General features: G+C 36.1%; 1 protein-coding gene across 22 annotated transcripts in view; it reads left to right on the top strand.

Moving 5' to 3' along the window:
• ADAM22 (ADAM metallopeptidase domain 22) overlaps positions 1-25,018 on the top strand; it is a 255,747-nt gene that overhangs the window by 172,585 nt on the left and 58,144 nt on the right. For all 22 annotated transcript variants that reach the window (XR_011648822.1, XR_011648821.1, XR_011648820.1 and 19 more), the window contains exons 8-18: positions 2,530-2,600; positions 3,538-3,615; positions 6,039-6,110; positions 6,990-7,156; positions 9,241-9,325; positions 10,350-10,440; positions 11,480-11,531; positions 18,430-18,529; positions 20,183-20,254; positions 20,890-20,982; positions 24,788-24,868. Coding sequence is in view for 14 of the 22 variants with exons in the window: in XM_058297026.1 (XP_058153009.1) it covers positions 2,530-2,600; positions 3,538-3,615; positions 6,039-6,110; positions 6,990-7,156; positions 9,241-9,325; positions 10,350-10,440; positions 11,480-11,531; positions 18,430-18,529; positions 20,183-20,254; positions 20,890-20,982; positions 24,788-24,868 (962 nt within the window). In the remaining 8 variants the exon portion in view is untranslated. The remainder of the gene's footprint in view (positions 1-2,529; positions 2,601-3,537; positions 3,616-6,038; positions 6,111-6,989; positions 7,157-9,240; positions 9,326-10,349; positions 10,441-11,479; positions 11,532-18,429; positions 18,530-20,182; positions 20,255-20,889; positions 20,983-24,787; positions 24,869-25,018) is intronic.

Genomic DNA, 25,018 nt, shown 5'->3' with positions numbered 1-25,018 from the left:
TTATTCTGCAGTTGTTAGCTAAAGTATTTGAGAAATATCAGTTAGATCAAATTAGTCAGTAGTGCTGTTCAAGTCTTCTATATCCTTATGATAATCTATTTATATTTTTTTCAATTACTAAGGAAGAGGTGTTAACAGTCTCCATCTATAACTTCAGATTTTTAAATTTCTTCCTTCAATTCTGTCAGTTGTTGCTTCCGTTGAAGCTCTGTTTTTAGTTACATAAACATGTAAGATTTTATCTTTTTAATGAATTTATCCTTTAATCATTATGAAGTATTCCTCTTTTCTCTGATAATATTGTCCTGAAGCTTATATTGTCTGATATTAATATTTCTACCCCAGTTGAGGTTGATTAAGGTTTGCAAGGTATATCTTTTTTAATGTTTAAAAACATTTTTTTTTATTTTTAATTTTTTTAATTTTTAAAATTATTATTTTTAAGAAGGTTTAGATTACATAAATGTTACGCTGAAAATATAGGGGATTCCCATATACCCACCCCCCCATCCTTTTCCCCCTTAACAACATCTTTTATTAGTGGGGTACATTTGTTACAATTGATGAACACATATTGAAGCATTACTACTAACCATGGTGTATAGATGTACCTTATGGTTTACACTTTGCGACCACACAATTTTGTAGGTTATGACAAAATGTATAATCATGTATAAAAATGTATGACAAAATGCAATATCATGCAGGACAATTCTGGTGTCCCAAAAATGCTCCATGTTACACCTATTGTTCCCTCTCCCTCCCCTCAGAACCACTGCCTTTAAATCAATATTCAAAGTTCTTCCATTACTAGAATAATAATTCTACTCTAGTCTAGAGTTGCAATCCCCCTTATGTTTGTTCATTCCTCAATCTTGAAGATTTTGGGATGGTGATGCCCACTTCTGATTGAGAAGGGCCCACTTAGCTGTTTTTGTTAGTTGTTGTAGCTTGTGCTTGTGGAATAAAATCTAAGAAACCATTGCCTAACACAGGGTCCTGAAGGTCTTTACCTATGCTTTCTTCTAGGAGTTTTATAGTTTTGGTTCTTATATTAGGTCTCTGATCTATTTTCAGTTATTTTTGTATATGGTTATTTTTTAATTCAGTCTGGTAATCTCTGCCTTTTAATTATGGTTAGTTTATTTGCATTCAATTAATTATCAAGATGATTTGGCTTAATGTTGTCATCTTGTTTTAATTTGTTTTATTTTTAATTTAATTTGGTTTAGTTTTAATTTGGTTTAATGCTGTTATTTGTTTTAGAAGTTAACTGTGAAAGGGAATTTATTTCCCTCCTCTCCAAATACCTCAAAAGTGCACGATAGGACCATGTTTCAATATGGAACTATAAGTAGCCAAGACATTAACCTCCTTAGCCTGATTTCAATATTCAAGTTCTTTATAAGAGATTCCTCTGAACATGATTATCTCTCCCTTTTGACAGTTTTAAGGCACATTATCTCATAAACATAAATTTTTAAAAGAAATTAATTAGTTATTGATTACCAGCCCAGTTCCAGTTAAGGTAATAAAAAAGAACTCACAAAGGTACTTAAGCAAGTCTTGGCTACAACTTCTGATAGATAAAAGGATTTTATTCCTAATTCTATTGAAAATTACATAGGTTATTAATATAGAATAATTTTTCCTATGAATATAATACATGCTTGTGAAAAGCAAATGTATTTTATCAATTTTGAGACAGTTTTGTGACTTCAGAGAATTCTTCATATGCACAGTATCCAAGAATAATGATAATGGTCTTGGTTCTTCAGCATTACTCACGTAAAAAGCTCCATTTTCAGACTTTTTCATTGGTTCAGTCAACCTTCAAAGCTGGAGAAAATCTGCAGCACAGGGAGTTATTGCAATGTTTCTTTCACTTTATAGAAAAATCCCTCTTTACAAATATGTTGATCTTCAATCCAGGCATGATTTTGTATACATAAACAATTGATGTAGGGAAGCAGACATGGCTTAACTCATTAACAATTAATGTATAACTCTGACCTTCAATTTAGGAGGGGCTCACTGTCCCAAGAGCAAACTGAGACAAATTTATTATGGACAAAGAAGAATGTCAATTAGTTGGGAAAAAAATTAGCTCGGTACTTTGGGATCCTATAATAATTTCTTTTTAAATCATAATCAGATGAATGTGTGATTATCTACTTCTTTCTCATTTCTCCTTTTCTTTATTTTGCTGCCTCTAGAAAGTCAGTAGAGGAAGAAAAGTTCAAGTTGACCATTTAGGAGATTCCTGATAAAGATTGTGATGGCTTTACTAGGAGAAATATGAGAAAAAAATTGAGATAAAGTAGAACAAGAGTGATGTTTGGGATATTGTGTGAAGTGTATTTATTTATGATATGCATATTTAGTACTGATAGGAAACAACTATGTTGAGAAATGTTATGCCTATAAAATTCTGAAGAAGAAAAGGGTAGTAAAAGTTTGATTGCTTAAAATTAAAGAAGCCTGAAAAATGCACTAAGTTAAATTTAATTTATTTTTATTTTCTTTTAGAATTCCAGCATGTAAACATCTCTTCATCAAAATTTATTTTGAAACCAAGACCAAAAAGGAGTAAAAGGCAGGTATGTGTCCACAGACATATGTTTTGATGTTTAAAATGCTTAGCAACCAAAGACTGCCTGGGAACCTCAAAACTATCCTGACAAAACCCCTGTGCCATTTGTGGGATACCCCAAACCAAATCCAGGGAAGAGGCATTTAAGAATCCCAAATCTGGAGATTACAGAATCAAAGTGCCCATCAGCCTATTCCTCATTGTATCCTCTCAGATGATCCGCAGGGGCTTAAACTAGAAAGAATGCTCTTTATATGTTATTATCTCCAAGATATATTAAGTGAAAACAACATGACCCAGAAGCAAGTAAAATTAATGGATATACAAAATAAAATATATATTCACATTTGATTTTTTACAGTACATTCTTATTGCAGAAGTTGTCAGTTAACAAGACAAACATGCACATATTTTTGGAATTCCCATACAACACCCCTACAACCTACACCATGGTGGAATATTTGTTACAGATTATAAAATAATATCATCAGACTATTACCACTAACCATGGTCCATAGCATGCATTTGGCATATTTCTTCCATATTCCCTATTATTAACACAGTCCGTCTTTGGAATTGATGCAAGAATATTATAATATTGCTGTTAACTGTATTTCCACATTTGATTTTATTTTCATAAATACTAGAAGAAACTAATAACTGTGCTGTACCCTTTGTAGGGTGGAGGGAGGACTGGGAACTGGATGGATGGGGGACAGAAATGACAGCAAGACTTTCATCCTATACCTTTTTATAATTAAAACAGTTTTGAACCATATAAATTATACTGTATACTCAAAAACTAAGTTCATGAAAATTTTTAAAAATGAAATATTAAAGGAATAAAAAGGGAAAATTTGTTTTATTTTTCCCATATTTTTTAAGCTATTCACAGCCAAGTTTAGAGGGCTTATTTAGATGCTATTTCCTTTACTATATTTCAGCTTCTTCATCGAGATCCTCGTAATGTAGAGGAGGAAACCAAATATATTGAACTGATGATTGTGAATGATCATCTCATGGTAGGATTTGCTGAAGATCTTTTTTGAACTTGTTTTTGCCTACCGTAAAACTTACTGATTCAGGAATATGTTTAGAAGAAATATAACGCCCACCAAGTTGTAACCTAGAGAAGGTATTTGTGTTACCAAATGTAATTGTTTCCTTGCAACAACTTTCAAGTAGGAAAAACTCTTACATGGTAGTAATTTCATTAATTTGAAATGTTTCTATGACTCATAATGTCATGTCTCAGGAATTTCTTTTTTTTTTTTTAAGATTTATTTATTATTTATTTCTCTCTCCTTCCCCCCACCCCCCACCCCCCACCCCCCACCCCGGTTGTCTGTTCTTTGTGTCTTTTTCGCTGCGTCTTCTTTGTTCGCAGCACAGGAATCTGTGTTTCTTTTGGTTACGTCATCTTGTTGTGTCAGCTCTCTGTGTGTGTGGCGCCATTCCTTTGCAGGCTGCACTTTCTTTCGCGCTGGGTGGCTCTCCTTACAGGGTGCACTCCTTGTGCGTGGGGCTCCCCTACGCAGGGGACACCCCTGTGTGGCAGGGCACTGCTTGCGCGCATCAGCACTGTGCATGGGCCAGCTCCACACGGGTCAAAGAGGCCCGGGGTTTGAACCGTGGATCTCCCATGTGGTAGACGGACGCCCTAACCACTGGGCCAAGTTCCCCACCAGGAATTTCTTGATATTAACATAGGTGCTACTATTTGAGTCTCCTCTTACTAAAATGATAAAGTTTAAAAAAACAGAAATATCCATTTTATATTGAAAAAGTAGATGAAGCAGCAATAGTGTGATCCTTTAGTTTGCAATGTACAGCTTTATCCTACTAAAAGAAAAGCAGACAATTTTTCTATTTCTACCTTGCCATGTAGAAAACCACATGGAAATGCTTGTCTATCCAAGCAGTGAAGATTCTTAGGTGAAGAACTTGGCAAAACTTCCTTCCCTTTTTTTTTTTTTTAAGATTTATTTTATTTATTTCTTTCCCCTTCTACCCCATTGTCTGCTCTCTGTGTCCATTTGCTGTGTGTTTTTCTGCATCTGCTTGCGTTACCCAGCAGCACTGGGAAACCATGTTTCTTTTTTGTTACATCATATTGCTGCATCAGCTCTTTGTGTGTGCAGAACCACTCCTGGGCAGGCGCACTTTTTTCATGTGGGGCGGCTCTTCTTGCGGGGCGCACACCTTGTGCATAGGGAACCCCTACGTGGGGACACCCTGCATGGCACGGCACTCCTTGTGCATGGCAGCACTCTGCCATGCTTACCACACAGGTCAGGAGGCCCTGGGGACCGAACCCTGGATCCTTCATATGGTAGACTGACACTCTATCAGTTGAGCCACATCCGCTTCCCAAAACTTCCTTCTTGTTGAGTAAAGTATTTTGACCCAGAATTCAGTTCATGGACTAATTACATTCACAGCACAGCAGCAAGTTATACAGCTAATTGTCATGTACCAGAGTTTTAAACTAAAAATGTTCAACAATGCATGTTGCTGGATTTTACTTAATTTACTTTGAATGATTTGCTTTAGGGAAAATAAATCATTTATTGATATGATTAAAGTAAATAGTATCTTTATTATTTTTAATGATAATAATGCAATCAGGGTTGAATGCTATTTCCTTTAAAAATACTTCAATTTTCAGACTATGGCAAAGTTTTTTCTCTCTATTTGAATCTAGTGAATGCTACTGTTCCTTGGAGTTTTATGAAATAAGAATAAATAGCAAAAACATATGTTTTGGGGCATTTGGGAATAGTTCCAAATTCAGTATCTACAGAGACCAGGCAGATAACACGAATGAAGTAAGTCTGGCGTAAAACAATAGAGTGGTTAGGTCTGTGGCTAAAGGGAAGGCATGGCATATGGCCTGCCCAAATGAAGCAGCTGACTCTCAGCACTTAGCAGTTATTACCATGTGGAGATGGTAATTATAAGTGAAGCCATAAATCAGTTTTTACATGATATTTCCTGATTTTTAAAACACCATTGAGGCCAAATCAAAGATAGATGTAAGCCACCCTAGTTGATCACTTACCTTTTTATAACCCTTACCTTAGAGTTTGGGCAGTGTTCACATTCATTTTTTTTAGCTTTTCCCGTGTATTTTTGTATATCTTGCAATTCATAGATACTTTCACATATTTTATCATTTTGAACAACAATGCCGATTTTTTAAAAAAACTGTGAACTTGTCGGAGTGGATTTTTTTTTCACTTCATTTCACAGACAAGTAAACTGAGGCCTCAAACTTTTAGGAGCCTTGCCTGAGGCTGTGTGGTTAGCATAGAAAGAACTGGTTCTCAAATCATGCTTTTTTTTTTTTTACAGAAAGGCTTAGGGATCTTTCACCTGTGCCATGTTTTCTCTACTGAGATGGTTATTTACTGATAGCCCTTCACTTGTTTTCTTTTGCTTTTAGTTTAAAAAACATCGACTTTCAGTTGTACATACCAATACCTATGCGAAATCTGTGGTGAACATTGCAGATTTAGTAAGTATGAACCAATTACTATTTCTGTAGAGAAATTTTAACTCCTGATTGTAAACAGTACAGATAACATGATTCTTCTATTTTCACTACCATAAATCGACACTGTGTCCCGAAATCCCTGGTAACCTTGCAATGGACATTCTTGACCTTGCTCTCTGGCTGGGAAGATGATAAGGGAAGTGGTCAAAGTTGCACATAGATTTCTGCCTGAAATCCCTTCTTGTATTTTTCACACTGAAGAAGACAAAGGTTGAGCCATAGCCTCTAACTAAGATATTTACAGTATACTTCCTTTTTTTTTCTTTTTTACAGTATATTTCTAAAGATAGAGAAACAGTACAACAGTTGTGCCTTTTTCAAAAGGGCCTTGTGCTGTGGCAATGATGCAGTTAAATAATTCCACTGGATCTACATCCCAAATCTTTCCTAGACAATGCAGTGTTGGTACCTTCTCCATGAGTTTTAATCATGGCCAATAAAGTGTGTAGAAATTACTTCCTTGGAGACTCTTCCTTTATTGTCCCTTTTTGCTAAGAGAACTCAAGAATGCAATAATTCTTTGTCCAGGGTGTCTGAAAATGGACACAGTGGGAACTTTGAATAAAAGTACAAATATTTATTTATAAGTTTTCTTTTACTTCTAACTAGTATTCTGTTCTTGGGTATTATTTGACAAATAATTTGATTCTCCGTTATTCAAGGAAAATACAGGTAAATTAGAAAAAGATTATCTTCCTTGAAAACTGTAAAATTTCTTACATTTAATTAAAATTCAAGGAGTTTCCATAAAAAAGTAGCTTTTATAGTTCTATTTATAAATTATTTGATTTTTTTTTTACCACATTTACAGCTGGTGTGTTCATTTTGTTAATATACTAGATATATAAAGACCAACTTAAGACAAGGATCGTATTGGTTGCTATGGAAACCTGGGCAGCTGACAACAAGTTTGCCATATCTGAAAATCCATTGATCACCCTACGTGAATTTATGAAATACAGGAGGGATTTTATCAAAGAGAAAAGTGATGCAGTTCACCTTTTTTCGTATGTATCTTTTTTTTTTTGGTTCCATAATGACTGTTTTATTACTTGTGAATGAGATGTATCCTTTCAACTGCATAATGCAATTAGGTTGTGATAAGACAGAAATATTTAGAAGAAATTTCTAAGTATAGATTGAAATTTTCATGAAAATTTGAGAAATTTAATTTTGAGTTATTTCATTATTATATGTCTATTCCATTTAATTTTTCAAGCGATTTAATTAGGGCATTTACTGAGTAAAAGTACTATTACCATAGAGTCTTTTTAACAGATTAATTATATTTGTTAAAGTTGCTGTCTTTTAAATGTTAATTTTCCCTTTGTTTTTGCTTCCAATGTGAGCACTTAATATTTTTGGAGTATATTTTTAATTTTTTCCTCACCCTTATGTTCTTTTTTTTGGGTAATTTATGCCTATTTGATGTAATAGAAAATTATATTTAGTAGGGTTTTTTTGTTTTGTTTGTTTTTTTGAGGTACTGGGGACCAGGGATTGAATGTGGGACCTCGTATGTGGGAAGCTGGCGCTCAACCATTGAGCCAATTTCCCTGAGGTTTTTTTGTTGCTTATTTGTTTTGCTTGTTGTTTGTTTTATTTTTTCAGGAGGCACCAGGGGCCAAACCCAGGACCTCCCAAGTGGGAGGTGGGTGCTCAACCAATTGAGCCACATCTTCTCCCTTTCATAGCATTTTAAAAGTCCATCATCCAAAGTCAGAGCTGTTGAAGAGAGTTGTAAAAGAAAGTGAAAGAGTGTATTTTTGGTAGTTTTTTAAAAATATAATTTCAAATTTACAGTAAAGTTGCAAGAATGCTACAGGAAATGCTACATATGCCCTTTACTCAGGTTCATCAATTGTTTATGTTTTGCCACATTTGTTTTATGATTTCCTGCCTTCCTATCTCTCTCTCTCAACTGTCTGGCTGTCTGTCTATCATCAATCTGTTTTTTTTCTGAACCATTTAAGAATAACTTGGGACATACCCTGAGCCTTACTACTGAATACTTAAGTGCATATTTCCTAAAAATCAGGGTATTCACTTATATTACTACAATATAATTACTAAAATAAAAAATTTAATACCAACACAATACTTTAATCTGCCATAGTCAAATTTCATCAATTGTTACAATTATGTCTTTTATAGCCAGTTTTTCCCCATCCAGGAGCCAATCCCGGACCACACATTGCATTTAATTGTCATGTCTCTTTAGTCTTCTTTAATTTCAAAAATTTCCGTCTTTATTTGTTTATTTCAAGCTTGACATTTTTGACGAGTTCAGGCCAATTATTTAAATTAAACATTTTTAGTAGAAATTCCATAGAAGTGACAGTGTATCCTTCTCAGAATGCATCATATTTTTTTTAACAAATCAATTTTATTGATGCGAATTGTAAAGCATACAATTCATTCAAAGTGTACAATCAATGGTATTTGGTATAATCACATAGTTATGCGTTCAGCACTTCAATCATTATCTCAATATTAATAAACAAAAAGCAGACAGACAAACAAGGAAATTCTTTAACTTTCAATCTCTATGTGTCCCCTGTTGTACATAGCTGCTATTTCTAGGTATGCTTGCACAATTATTTATTTATTTATTAAGCAGTTTTATTGAGATATAGTCACATACCATACAATCTATCCAAAGTGTATCATCAATGGCTTTTAGTATAATCACAGTGTTGTGCATTCATCACCACAAAAAAATTTTAGAACAATTTCATTTCGCCAAAAAGTGCCTGCCTCCCATATACGAGGTACTGGATTCAATCCCCAGTACTGCCTAAAAAACAAAGAAATAAAAAAATCCCACTACCAACAAAAAACTAGTTAAAAAGTGATTCTTTTTAAATAGATAAACTTCTGTATATGGTATTTATTATTCATATACGGAAACATCCCCTCATAAACCTTTTTCTTTGGTTTATTTGTAAATTCTCACAGTCCTCCCTAACCTCAGGAATATACAGTATAGAAATTTTGATGTGCATTGAGAAGATAAATGTAAATTAATCATAAGAGGTGCTATGTGTTTGAACTGTGAGCAGTAAGCATGTTTAATTTCCTTTTCTAAAAGGGGAAGTCAATTTGAGAGTAGCCGGAGCGGGGCAGCTTATATTGGTGGGATTTGCTCGTTGCTGAAAGGAGGAGGCGTGAATGAAGTAGGTGTGAACATCTGTACAATGCAAAGTGGTATGATGGATGAAAATGTCTTCCTCATATTTAAGAGAGAATTTCTCAAATGACATATATTCCAGATGTTAGATTGTTTTATTAACAACCAATATGGTTACTGTAAATAATCAAAAGACAGAATAGGGAAATAATGAAAGATGATGTCTGATAATTCTGTTCATGTTCTCTTTAGAATAATTTCCATGAAAGACCTATTTACAAATTATAGAGAATCTTTACCTTTACCTTCATTGAAAATAAGGCCCTGTTTATCATTTTGACCAGTTCTTCAGAGACTTGATTGGTTTCCTGGAACATTGGATTGCTACCCAACAACCTGATTGGAAATTTTCTTCCTTCTTTAGAATTTGGCAAATTTTGGGAGAAAAAAATAGAATAGATTTTCCTAAGAGTCACCTCTGTGCTTAAGATATTTTTCTAAAACATGGAATTGATCTAAAGGAAACTAACTTGAATATTTGGAAGGCTGCATATTGAAAAATGTATCTTCAGTTGTTTTCAAGTTTCTATTGGCCAAAAGATCATCACCAAATTCCTTTGTTACTTGTACCATTTGTTTCCTGAAGCCACATTCTTTTCCCCTTGGGGAAATTTCAGGAGGGCAAGTAGACACACAGAAATGAACAAGTTCCAAATGATTCACTCAGGCATTTTTATGTAGAATTAGCAAAAGGACAGACTCTAGTTTAATTAAATGCAAGTATTAAGTTTTTCAGGAAGGTTACAGGTGTAGTTTGGACTCATATTTAGATTTTAAGTTTCCAAGCCCCAAAGCTAATGATTTCCTGGCTTTTAGTCTTCCCTATAAGACCTAATCAGGTTGGATATATATATTAAATAGTTCAGCTGTAGGTAATAAGTATTTAGCCTTTTCTAAAGAAAATGCTTAGAAATTACTTATTTACTATAGTATTTTGACATTTTCCTCTGTTCCAGTAAATAACAAACAGTGCATTTACTTATATTTTATTTTTTGCTTTTGTTTTTCAGTTTGGGAAAACAGATTTAATGGCAGTTACACTTGCCCAGTCATTAGCTCATAACATTGGTATTATCTCAGACAAAAGAAAGTTAGCAAGTGGTAAGTTTTACACATGTGTGGTTTAGTTATTTAAAGTATTTGGGGGTAATGGAATTCGTTTATTCAGTTGCTTGATCAAAGGAGTTCGGGTGATAGCATAAGATAAACGGGCACAAAATATTTTCTGAAAAGTAATACAAGGTAATATTTACAGTAAGGATGAAAATATCTCTGTATAGAATACAAATTTAAAGTTATATGATAGAACTTCTCTCTCAGGAACAGACTTCATTAAGGGCATAATAAAATATAGATCTAGTGAAATATGTAGGCATGGCATCTATGAAGAATATGTTTTCCTAAGCAGCTAAAATCACTCCATCATGAACTGTCAGACACTATTCGGAGTAACAATTTGATTTTACTTGTATCTGTTTATTATCTTAGTAACATTATTATTAATATAATTTTCCATAATAATAAGAACTGTTACTATTTATGGAGTATTGATTATATGCCAGGTGACTGACTGTCAGCATTACTTCCATCTAGATACTTATTTAATCCTCAAGATATTATTAGCCCCATTTTATAGATGGGTAATCAGATTTTCAAAAGGATAATGTCCCCAAGTTTACACATTTATTAGGTAGCAGATCTAGGACAGAAACCTGGGAATTTCCCATTCCAAAGCCCACCTGCTTAACCACTATTCTGCCTTATCTCAGCAGCCTTGGTACAGAGGCAAAGGGTTTTAAAAATGGAAGGGTGAATAATAATTCCTATCAACTGGTATCCTGTACTGGTGCTTCATTATTTCATAGCTACTTCATTTAAGCTATTTTATGTGAATGTTTAAAAAATATATCAGAAGATTTTGTTAGTAAAATTATAAAAATTATGTAATCTTGACAGGTCAAGTATATTTTGGTTGTTATACAATGCATAAAAATCTCCAAGTGCAAGGAAAATTAGAAAGTAACTATTCCTTTTAAAGGGTATATAAGGAACAAACTGAAGATATGTCTTTTGAAGTAGGAATATTTTAATGTGACTATTTTTGCTTTGTAAAAAGGGACACATATTCATTTTCTCTTAGGTGAGTGTAAATGTGAGGACACATGGTCTGGATGCATAATGGGAGATACAGGGTAAGCCACTTCTATTTGAAAATAACACAGTATTCCATCCCCTACTGTGCTGTTGTCTGCTTAGGAACATGACATTCAATAACTTAGTGCTTGGTATCTCACCATGGGCATTTATGTGACAATAAGAAGTAGATCATGTATCTAAAATACTTTTACTAAGTCATCTTTTATTTATGAAAAGTATTGATGCTAATTAGGTAAGTAGACCTCAAAGACTTTTCAGCCTAGAATCCAGGTTAGATGTGTAAGAAACAAAGAACAACATTGTTCTTGATGGTTCACCTACTTAATTTTTCTTCTTGTATCTCCCTCAATTCTAATTAAAAGGGTTATAAACAGTAGTGTGCTGATAAGCCACTTCTAAAATATGATAAGATAATAAAATAAAATACCAGCAGGAAAACAGCCCTGATTTGTAGCATTCACAGATTCTCACAGTGATATTCCCACCATGGCTGATTTCAAGCCACCAACATGATATCACTGATTTAGAAGTTGGGAAAAAACATGCACAAGCTGCTCTTCTGAGAAAGGTTTTAATTTTTATACTGTCCTACCTTTCACACATTATGAGGTACCAATCCTTGTCTTTTATTCCCTCTAAATAAATTTTATTACTATTCCTTTCCTTCTAAGTTTATCACTACCACCCTACTTTAAACTTTATAATCTTGGGCTTTTATTGTTTTAGTAATATTCCAAATGCTCAGGCAGTTTTCAGGCTCCTTTCCTCCTCTCTTGAACTCCACTTCCATCATCATTAAAAAGATATAAAGAATTCCTGATAAAAATTCCAACAGCCTTTTTTAAAGAAATAAAAAAAAAAAACAATTATCAAATTTATTTGAAAGGGTAAATGTATTATTCAGCCAAAGGGGTGCTGATGCAAAATACCAGAACCAGAAATCGGTTGGCTTTTGTAAAGGGTATTTATTTGGGGTAGAATCTTACAGTCACAAGGCCCTAAAGAGTCCAACTAAAGGTACCATAAGAGGTTCTTTCTCACCCAGAGTCTGTTGCCAAGTATTGACTCAAGATGGTGGGCCATGTCTACGAGGGTTCAGCCTTCCTCTTCCTCTTAAGGCTCGATGGTCCCAGCTTCTTCCAGTCTCAGCTATAGGCTGTGATAAGTCTCATTTCTCTCCTGGACTTGTTTCTGTCTGGGCTCAGCTGTGCTGTAGGCTATCAGGCTCATTCTCTTCATGGGGCCTCTGCTATGTCTACAGGGAGCTGTCTCTATTCCTCTATGTTCTTCTGTGTATTTACTTCTTGGGGCTCCAGCATCAAAACTCAAACTCTCTTCTCTGCTGTGTCATTTCCTCTGTGTGGGTGGGGATTCAACATCCTACTGACATGGCCGAATCAAACCCAATTCATAATTTAATCAAGTAAAAGTGAAACCTCTAAATTTAATACAATCTGATATACCCAGAAGAACAAACCAGTTTAGAAACACAATCCGTTATATATTTTTGGAATTCGTAAGCAATATCATACTGCTACAGTAAGGGGCCCTCATTTGCCAGAAACATCTTAAAAAGGAAGAATGAAGTTGGAGGACTCTTTCTTCTTCACTTTAAATCACATTATCTAGCTATACTGGTAAAAAGCAGCATGGTACTGCCATAAAGATAGACAGATTGACCAATGGAGCCAAATGGATTGTTTAGAAATAGACCCTCACATTTACAGTCAAGTGATTTTTTAAAAAATTAATTTATTGAAATATATCACCCACACACAGACATACATAAACAATAAGTGTATAGCAATAGTTGTAAGCTTACAAAACAAACATACATAACATCATAGAGGACTCCTGTAACTCACCCTACCACCAACACCTTACATTGTTGTTAAAACTTTTAAACTAATGATTAAAGAACATTGTCAAAATATTACTACTAACCAAAGTATTTTCCCCCAACCCTCCCTACCATCATTATCTTTTTGTCATTTATATATGAACATACATAAACATTTAAGTGTATAGTAAAAGTTGTGAGCCCACAAAGCAAACATGTATAACATCATACAGGGATTCCACACATCAGTCCTCCACCAACACTTTGCATCGTCGCAAGATGTTTGTTACAAGTTATGAAAGAATATTGTCAAAATCTTACTACTAATTATAGTCCAACATTTGGTGTGTTTTTTCCCCAACACACCTTATTATTATTTTGTTAATGTATTTTTTTATGACAGAAGTTGTAAACTTATAAAACAATCATGCACATGTGCAGAATTCCCAAGCAACACCCCTCTATCAACACACCACACTGTGGTGGAGCATTTGTTACAGATAAGATAATATCATCTGATTGTTACCATGTCCATAGTATACATTTGGCTCACATTTTCCATACTGCCCCATTATCAATACAGCACGTCTTTGGCATAGATGCAAGAAAATTATATTATTACTGCTAACCACAGTTCATTGGTCATTCCAGTTGTATTTTTCCCATGCATTCCCAACACCCTGCAGTAGTGATATACATTTGCTCTAGCTCACAAAGGACACTTGTGCATCTGTACCATCACCCACAATTTTCATCGACCGCTTTGTTTACTGCGCTATTCAGTTCCTAGATTTTTCTCTAGCATTCTGTCAATTGGCATTTACATCCCTAGACTACATTTTCAGCCACATCCCTATTTATAAACTAGCTATTACTTTATTTACCATCCATTCTATATATTTCCACACATTTACGGTAAAGCTAATTAAAACTTCTACATACATTAAACATCAGTAGTCCATCTCAGTCTTTCTCTTATCTCTTTTAAGAATCCACCACCCACCACCGGGTCCTGAAGACATTCTCCTACTATCCCCTCTAGAAGTTCCATAGTTCTTGCCCTTATTTTTAGGTTTTTGATCCATTTTGAATCAACTCTTGGATAAGGTATGAGACAGAGGTCCTTCCTTCCTCTGGCTATCGATATCCAGTTCTTTTCAGCACCATTTTGCTGAATGGACTGTTCTGCCTGAGCTGTGTGGGTTTGACAGGCTAGTCAAAAATCACTTGACCATACATGTGAGGGTCTGTTTCTGAGCCATCAGTTCGGTTCCATTGGTCCATGTATCTGTCCCTATGCCAGCACCATGCTGCCCCTACCACTATAGCTTGGTAGTATGATTTAAAGTCCAGAGATGAGGGTTCGCTTTTCCTTTTATGATGCCCCTGGCTATTCAGGACCTGCTACCCCTCCAAATAAATTTGCTAATTGTGTTCTCATTTTTTTTTTTTTAATGCTGGTAGAATTTTTATCAGGGTTGCATTGGATCTGTGTATCAATCCGAGCAGAATTGACATCTCAATGACATCTAGTCTTCCAATCCATGCGCATGGAATATTCCTCCAGTTACCGAGGACTTTTGATTTCTTTTAACATTGGGTTGTAGTTTTTTGAATACAAGTGCCTTACATCGTTGATTAAGTTTATTCCTGACTACTTGAGTTTTATCTGTCATGTTTTATTTTCAGCACTCTTTTGACATTTTTAGTTACTTTTACTGATATAATCTTCATTTCTTGACTCTCTTCCAGGCCTCTCTCTCCTATCTTTTCTTTTCAGGCTCTAGTACACCCTTTAATATGTCCTGAAAATCTGATCTCTTGCTTAGAAATTCTCTCAGTTTCTGATTATCTGTGAATATTTTAATCTTGCCCTCATTTTTGAAAGACAATCTTGCTGGATATAAAATTCTTTGTTGGAAGTTTTTCTCTTATAGTGTTTTAAATATATCAGTCCACCGTCTTCTTGCCTCCATTGTTTCTGGTGAGAAATCAGCATTTAATCTTATTGGGTATCCTGTATATGTTATGCATTGCTTTTCTCTTACTGGTCACGGAATTCTCTCTTTGTCTTTGGCATTTGACATTCTGATGAGTATGTGTCTTAGAGTTGGTCTATTCAGATTTTTTCAGATGGGAGTACGTTGTGCTTCTTGGACATGGATATCTATGTCCTTCAATAGGGTTGGGAAATTTTCTAACATTACTTCTTTAAATATTCCTTCTGCCCCTTTTCCCTTCTCTTCTCCTTCTGGGACACCCATGACATGTATGTTTGCACATCTCTGACTATCGTTTAATTTCCCAAGACCTTGTTCAATTTTTTCCTTTCTTTTCTTCATCTCTTCTTTTGTGTGTTTGCTTTCAGAGGCCATTTTTTCAAGCTCACCAATCGTTTCCTCTGCCTTCTCAAATCTGCTATTATATGACTCCAGTGTTTTAAAATTTCATTTATTGTGCCTTTCATTCCCGTAAGATCTGCTATTTTTCCGTGCATGATTTCAAATTCTTCTTTGTACTCTTAATATCCTTAATCTCTTTAGCCATCTCACTGAATTTATTAAGGAGATTTGGTTGAACATCTATGATTAGTTGTCTCAACTCCTTTATGTCATCTGGAGGCTTATCTTGTTCCTTTAACTGGGCCATAGCTTCCTGTTTCTTGGTGTGGATTGTAATTTTTTGTTGCTGTCTTGACATCTGGATTACTAGAATATTTATTCTGGGTGCAGTTTTCTCTTTAGTTTAGGGCTTCCTGTCCTTTCTTCCTTGCTGGTTGTGCAGTAGGAGCAAAGGATGTAATTGGTGCTATAAACTGTGGAGGCTCAAGCTGTTCTCAATGCCCCAGGGACGGATGAAGCTTCTCCCAACTTTCTCCTTTCCCAGAGGTAGGGACAGAGTCACAGTTGTGTGGAATAATCCAAGTCATGCAGGCCTAGATTATATTTGCCCAGAGAGACTGATGAGACTTCACACTCCTTTCTCCCCTGCCTGGGGCATGGATGGAACTGCAGGTGTGGGCAGCAGTTTACACAGTGCAGGTCCAAGATGACGGCAGTTGCCCCAGTAGACTTTTAATTATTCCGTTTGTGCCAGCCAAAGGTACCCTCAGTTACCTGGATAGACTGGTGCTGAGCTAGCCAGCCTCCTCTCTGGCAGAGGTGGGACTGAAGCCTAGGCTAGGGCTGCAGACTGATCCAGGTGAAAGAAACCGGTTCCCACCTTCACTGTGATATTTGGTCAGGCTGGCTTCCTCTCAGCCTGGGGGTGGTGTCAAAATGGCAGCCACCGGCCTTTTTCTGACATGGTCAAATTCACACCCCAGCTGTTCCTAGGGTTATTCCTTAGCCACCAATCAGTAGCTGAAATTGACAGCCAACCATCTCCTCCTCCCCTGTTTTTGGGAAATGGAGCTTCCAATTCCAGTCACAGAACAGCTCCTGGGGCGGCTTGCACCACCAGAGTAGGACGGTCAGTGGCCTCCGAGGTTTGGCCGACAATCTCCTGGAGATGCTGGTGCAGGTCCCTGCAGCTTCCTCCCTGTCGGAGGTGGCACTGTGTCTTAGGCTAGAACTGCAGTCTGACCTGGACAGAAAGAAGCCTGTCGCCACCAGCACTGGGATTTTCAGTCCGCCCCGCTTACCCTTGTGCCAGGTACAGAGTTATGATGGCAGCTCCCAGTTTCTTTCTGACTTAGACAGGCTCAAACTTTAGCTGTTCTCAGGGTTATACTTTAGCTTGCTAAATTTTACTAATTAGTAGCTGAAGTTGGTGCCCAACCATCTCTTCCTCCCCTGTTTCTGGGGAGTGGAGCTTTCAATTCCAGTTGCGGAACAGTTCCCGAGGTGGCTTGTTTCTCTGGTGGAGGATGGACACCGGCCTCTGTGGTGTGGAGCGCTCTACTCATGACTGTTCTCTGCACCTGGGCAGCCTCCTTCTTCCATTCCTTCAAGGATGTTGCAGGATGCCCTTCTGGCTTCCTGAAGCCCCCAAAAGGTGTTTCAGCTAGCTCCAGAGAGCTCTGGGTGTTTTCTGACTGCCCTGTAGCAGGAGCTGGCTCTGGGAGCTCCTTACTGTGCTGCCATCTTGCTGTTACTCCCTGTAACTCCCTACAGTCAAGTAATTTTTGACAAGACTGTCAAGCCCACCCAGCTGGACCAGAATAGTCTGTTCAATAAATGATGCTGGGAGAACTGGATAGCCATATCCAAAAGAAAGACAATGCTCCACTCACTATCTCATACTTTATACAAAAATTAACTCAAAATGGATCAGACTTAAATGTAAAAGCTACAACCATAAAACTTCTAAAAGAAAATTCAGAGATACATCTTTAAGACCTGGTGGTAGGTGGTGGTTTCTTAAACCTTAAACCCAAAGCATGAGCAATGCAGGATAAAATAGATAAATATGACCTTCTCAAACGTAAACACTTTTGTGCTCCAAAGGACTTTGTCAAGAAGGTGAAAAGGCAGCCCACTCAATGGGAGAAATATTTGGAAACCACATATCCAATAAGGGCTTGATTTCTATGCTATATAGAGAGATACATTCAATAATAAAAGGGCAAGCAATCCAATTTTAAAAATGGTGAAAAGGCTTAGACGTTTTTCCTCATTCATGATTTTGCCTGGTGTTTCAATGTTATTTAGGGCTATAGGTCCAGAATCAAGCATCATGTTCCTTAGGTTGTTTTTTTTTTACTTTCATGACCTTGACAAATTTGTAGATTATCAGTCATTTTGTAAAATGCTCTACAGCTTGAGTTCCAGTCTATTTTCAGTATTTAGGAGAGGAATAATATTTATAACTATGCTTCATTTAAATTATAGTTACTATGTGTGTGTTTCCTTTGAATGTATATGCAAATAATGAGCAATGCATTGTCACCATTAGTTACCAAATGAAGAGTTTAGAAATATACAGTTTGAATCAAACATATACAAAATGAATAAAAGTGTTGTACATAAGTGGAATTTATTCTTTCATTTTAAGAATAATGTACCATTTTAATAATGTATTCTTTGAAGACTAACATACAAACAAGGGATATTAAAAATGTACCCAACTATTGATTTTCTTCTCTGTTATAGCTATTATCTTCCTAAAAAGTTCACTCAGTGTAGTATTGAAGAGTATCATGACTTCCTGAATAGTGGAGGTGGTGCCTGCCTTTTTAACAAACCTTCTAAGGTATTAAGTATGATCAGATTTATTTATTATTACATCTTTCTGCAGTATTATAAACATGAATTTTCAGCCAGTGGGATTATAAATGAAAGCTTAAAAATGTGATGCTTATGTAATATTTTCGTATATACGAAATATCTACATTTTCAAAGTCAACTTTAATTTTGGACATTTTGGGCTATTTTGATGGCAATAAACAAACAGGTGGAAATGAGTTTTGATTTCTGAAAAATTTCCATCTTATTTGTATGTGGACAAATGATGATTAAGCTTAGGTAACAAAAATGTTTTCATTGGACTGACCAGCAAATGCAGCCCTTCAGCTAATTCTCCCTGGTAGCCTTGGGAAGCACTATGTCCCTCTGTCTCCACCGCCTGTACCCTTGTCCAGGAAGAGTTAAAACAATGGCTGCAGCACCCCTTGTCCAGGACCCTTAGAGCCAGGCCTCCAGTGATATGAATTTGCTAACATACAGCTGTGATCAGTGATCAGCTGTGCCTAACCCTGTTCTTTGGGATAGTTTTATGTCTCTTTCTGTCAACAGAAAACTAGCCAGGGACTGGATCCCAGGGCAGCCTGCTGCAAGAGTGGGCATTGGGTGCCAGGAGCCACCCACAAGGACTGAGCAATTTACTGTCCTTTAGCATAGTTATCACCCTCTTCCTCCCACTCTTGCCTCAATGCTGTACAGTGTTCTTTTGCTGTCCAGAGTTTCAAAATAGTTTGCTTTTGGATAGTTCCTGCCTGTTTAATAGTTATTTTGGTGGGAGGACTGAGTCCTGCAACTCCCTACTCTGCCATCTTCCCTAGAAGTCTCAATGAACTCTTGAGTGAGTATTATTATATGTATATAGTACATAACAACTAATCACCATTTACTTATTTACCTATCCCAATAGGATATATTATACTTGAAAGAAAACATAGTTGATGGAGAATTAAAAAATCAAGTCAGCCTTCTTAAATGTACTTTCATACAAGCCAGAAATTGCTTCAAACTATGGGGCATATTATTAGTATGGTTCTTTGCAAAGCTGTGTTAATAGGAGGAGCTATATTTTATAAAAACTATATCTGTGGATTTATTAATTTTTCTGAAATTTTCTTCATTTTCTATGAAATACCTTTCTATTTTACAAGGAGAAATCGTTCATAAAGGGCTTTTACACAGATGATTGGTCTTCATAAGAATCCGTAATACAGATGAACAGCTAATATTATTATTATATTCCTCTTTTAGATGTTGAAATACTTAGCATCCAACAGGGGTGATAAAGATAAGTAGTTGAGCCAATATTTGAATTCAGACAGTCGAATTCCAAATCCCTTGCTTTCTATTTGAAATGAAATTTCAGGAGTTAATCTGTTTTTTTTTTAGTCCATGTCTTAGATCATCATTTATTTGGGTGCCACTTACCAGATCCTAATTGGAATGTGTGTTGTGTATGTATATGTGATTAAATCTGAAATGAAAACAGAAGTTGACACCTTTGTTCTAAAGTTCTCAGTTTTAAAGTTCTAAAGCCATGCTTTTTAGTTTAGAAATATAAAAATATTTTTTGAATGACTGGCAGATATGCAGGTATGACTATTATGGTCTTTCATAAAGTTGATTTTTCTATGTTATAGTTTCTCTTTTGGCTTTTATCCCTCAGCTTCTTGATCCTCCTGAATGTGGCAATGGCTTTATTGAAACTGGAGAGGAGTGTGACTGTGGAACCCCAGCAGTAAGTCTCTGATTGTTTTTATTTTTATTTTTTTAAAGATTTATTTTATTTATTTCTCTTCCCTTACCACCCCCCCACCCAGTTGTCTGTTCTCTGTGTCCATTTGCTGTGTGTTCTTGTTTTTGTCCGCTTCTGTTGTTGTTAGGGGCACGGGAATCTGTGTTTCTTTTTGTTGTGTCATCTTGCAGCGTCAACTCTCCTGTGTGTGGCACCATTCCTGGGTAGGCTGCACTTCTTTCGCACGGGGCGGCTCTCCTTATGGGGCGCACACCTTGTGCATGGGGCTCCCCTACATGGGGGACACCCCTGTGTGGCAGGGCACTCCTTGCGCGCATAAGCACTGCATGGGGGCCAGCTCCATACAGGTCAAGGAGGCCCGGGGTTTGAACCGCGGACTTCCCATGTGGTAGACGGACACCCTATCCACTGGGCCAAGTCTGCTTCCCAGTTCTGATTGTTTTGGTGGTGTTTTTTTAGTTAATTCTAAGTCATTCAATGGAAATGTGCCTGGAAAGTCTATAGGATTTGTGGAAGAGTTATTGTAAGGTGTAGTACATTTATTTTAGAAGATAACCTGGTACTTTTAGGAAAATGACACCGTTTTCTGATGTTTTACAAATGTTTGTATTCCTCAGGAATGTGTCCTTGAGGGAGCAGAGTGTTGTAAGAAATGCAGCTTGACTCAAGACTCTCAATGCAGTGATGGTCTTTGTTGTAAAAAGTGCAAGGTAAATAAATGTTGATTAATGACAAATTGAGAGGAAAAAAAGGACATATTTGATTAATACATTCAGGCTGGGTAATTATACTCTAATAACAATAATAGTGTCTTAACATAGTGTGATCAGATACTTTATTTACATGGATTATCACAATTCTCACAAAAATCAAATGAGGTAGAGTAACTACTATTGTTTCCATTGAACAGATGAGAACTCCAAGGTTTGTAGTGGGTAAGTGGTTTGCCTGTTCTTAAAGCTCGTAAGTAAAGGAGCCAGAGCCTCAACTTTGTTAATGCTTGGAGCCTGTCCTTCCACAATGCCTCCCTGAAGTGTGTGCATATTGGATAAAACCAGGCATTGCTAATCTTTGGCTTATGTTCACATTTCTTTGTAAAGCCAAGCAGATATTCAATAGACCCTTTTCTTTTTGCTCAGCTTGGTATATCTCTTGCATTAGCTGTTGTGGAGCAAAAGAAGTACTTTCAGATATGATATCTTACATATACTCTTGTGCATGAGAGTTTATAATTCATCTTTATACATGTTATCTTTTTGTCATCCTCCCAACAGCATTTTCATACCTATCTCCAAATAGCTACATTAAAGCCTTTGTGTCAAGACTAAGGGTGATTCAGGGCTTACCTTTCTTAAAGAAAGTTCTTTCTTTTCTTTCTTCTCATATAATACCTGGTACAATATTCTACATAATTTCTGAGTTTAATATCTGCCTCTCCCTCCTGTGTGTACATTTTATGGAGGCAGATCCAGGCAGTAATTGGTAGGACAATGACTAGTATAGATTCTCAGTAAATATTTGTTGAATCAATGAATAATTATGCATATGATCATTTCCTGAAGACTAACTTTAGTCCAATGGCTTAAGGGAGGGTGAAATATGCAATTATCATATTAAACATTTGTGTGTCAGGAGTTGTGCTAAGCACTTTTTAAATTTATACAATCTTAGATGAGGGATCTTAACCCTGACATTATTGACATGTTGGGTCAGATCATTTGTCGTTGTGAAGGTGCGTCTTGTGCATTGTAGTATAATAGATTTAGCAATATCCTTGGCCTCTCCCTCTAGAATCCAGTGGCAACTGCAATGTAAACTATAATCCATGCAGAGCAGCAGTGCTCCAAAATGTATTCACCAAATGCAGTGAATGTGCCACAATGATGCAAGAGGTTGTTGATATGGGAGGAGTGGGGGTGTGGGGTGTGGGGTATATGGGAACCTCTTATATGTTTTAATGTAATATTTTTTGTGATCTATGTATCTTCAAAAAAATACAAAAAAATAAAGAATAAAAAGCCAATGGCTCCTCCCACATTGCCAGATGTCACCATATGGGGTGAAATCATTCTTGATTGAGACTACTGTCTTAGATAATGTTTAAAACCACACTTTGGGAATAGTTATTATTATCCCCAGTTTTACAGTTGAGCAAGCCCAGTCTCAAGGAAGTTAAATAACCTGCCCAGGACGGGTCACATCATAAGGAATAGATGTACAGTTACATCCAAGATCTGCTGGAAGCAGTTTTTATTGTTTCTACTGCACAACTATGCCTTCTGGAAACTTTTGAAGACAAGTAAGGTACTGGCAGAAATCTCTGAAAGAGGAAGATTAAACCAAATGTGAAACAGGCATTCTTTCATTTTGACTACCTCATCTGTTTATTCTGTCAGCTTTTCCAACTGCCGTAACAAAGGATCCTGAATCACTTATTTTAATCTTCCATAGTTTACTCCATCTATCCATAAAATATACTTAATCATGATGTTTCTTTAATTTATAGAATTAGGCTCTTTATGATATAATCATTTCAAAAAGCAGGTACAAAATAAGAAAATTAAAATAAAATAAAATGGCATTGTTAACTATCCCACAAAAATGTTATAGCTGTACCAGTCAAGTAAGATCTTTTCTACCATTTTTTCTACCATACCCATCCCTCAGTCCCACCCCACTCTGCTTCTATGGGAAGCCAGAGTCAGGATGCTGAAAGAAGGGGAGGGGGAGGGAGAAATAAAGAGCAAAATGGGAATAGTATATATCTCTTTATCTTTTTCTATATATATTGATACTAATGCATCTATAAACCTAGGGTTGGCAAACTTTTTCTGTAAATGGTCAGATAGGAAATATTTAGGCTTCATGGATCTTAAGATAGTAAATATTTAGGCAACCTTTTTCTGTAAATGTCCAGATAGTAAATATTTAGGCTTTGTTGATCTTAAGTTTCTCAACTTTGTAACAGGAAAGCAGTCTTTGAGAATACCTAAGTGAATAGGCATGGCTTTGTGCCAATAAAACTTTATTCACAAAAACAGGCAGCCGGCTGGATATGACCCTTGAGTCATAATTTGTAGACCCCTGCTGTAAAATAGTGCTTGTTTTACTTCTTCATTATCTTTCTCTTCCCATTTGAATATCATTTCCAAGAAGGCAGGGATTTTGGTCACTTTACTTGCTGCTGTATCCCAGCACTTTCCTCCACAGACTTTTTGGCATGACTTGAAGATTTCTACTCTCCTATAAACTCTGCCTCGAATCTGTTCATATTCCTACCTCAGATGTTCTAAAATTATACTTGCCCCAATCCCAAGGAAGAAGAGAACCAGAGCACATGAAATTAAATTATTTTGCTTATTTCTTTACTCTTATAGCCCATTTTTTCCCCACTAAAATCTAAGTTCCTTGTGAGCAGGATTCTTGGATCTTGGTCTCTACTGGGTCCCAGGTGGCTGGAACAGTGCCTGATACATTCTAAATGCCTAGTAACTGCTTGATGAATGAATGAGTGAACATAAAGTGTGCTTGACTCATTTAAACATATCTGCTAAAATCATGATTGGGATTGGCATTGTGCCACACATGCTTTAGGATCAGCAGAAGATGTGATTGTCTGGAGAGGGGGAGAAGATGAAGATTAAGTTCATATAGAAAGTGAGGGGACTGGAATAATGTTTAAGTTTGTGTGAGCAGAGACAAGAGCATAGAAGGATCTAGCCCAAAATGTTAGCATTAGTTACCAGGGGAGAGGGTTCGCAAGGGGGAGGGGAAGGAGGATAACTTCCTTTGTGTATCTTTGATTTCTTTTATAATGAGGACACTAGCAATTTATAAACGCAATATGGTTAAAAATGTATTTTTATAACTCCCACACTTAAAAAAGTATTTGAGGTAGTTGGAAACAAACAGACCAAAAAAACAAAACAAAACAAAACAAAACAAAAACTCCCACACATAGGCACAAGTAATAGAGACATTAGAACAGAATAAAAGACCAAGATTTAGATGTATATGAAAGTTAAGGCAGGAGGAAAGAAGGGAAGGGGAGCATGGAAGGAGAGCTAAGCCAAAAAATCTAACTTATAATTGAATCCAAAATGTGGCTTTCAGCTTCTTGGCATATAAGGCAAAAAAAAAAAAAAAAGACATATGATAAAGTTGCCAGTAAGGAGACAGGGTAAAATATAAATTGAAAAGCTATTTTCAAGGAAGAATTACTAGACCTTGGATTAATTTGTTATGAGGGAGACGTACTATTAAGAACCGTCACATTTTACCAGGATACTGTTAAGTGTATGTGCTGATGAATATGTAAATTTCTTTGTATATGAAAATCTCTCTTAAAACTATTAAAATAGCATTTCGTTAAGTGACTGGTTTTTCACAAACTGCCATTCAAAAATAGCTTAAGGTAGTCTGTCCAAACAATTTTCATTTTGCCTTTTTAGATGAAACTGTGAGAGTTTATCTTCCTTTTCCAATTTTACACATTGATGTTTTTATTCATTTTAGTTTCAGCCTTTGGGGACTGTGTGCCGAGAAGCAGTAAATGATTGTGATATTCGTGAAACATGCTCAGGAAATTCAAGTCAGGTAATTTACAAAATAATATTTCTAAACCCTATGGGTAAAAGCAGAGACATCTTCAGGGCACTGATCTCCAGGAGAAATGTAAATAGACAAGATGCTCATTTTCCTCCTTCACTTGATCTTTCATCTCTTCATTTTTCAGGAAATTTGAGT

Source organism: Dasypus novemcinctus, chromosome 5 (genome assembly GCF_030445035.2).
Source record: "Dasypus novemcinctus isolate mDasNov1 chromosome 5, mDasNov1.1.hap2, whole genome shotgun sequence".
NCBI classification, from domain to species: domain Eukaryota; kingdom Metazoa; phylum Chordata; class Mammalia; order Cingulata; family Dasypodidae; genus Dasypus; species Dasypus novemcinctus.
Note: the sequence above shows the minus strand (reverse complement) of the source record. Positions and strands in the feature narration are given on the sequence as shown.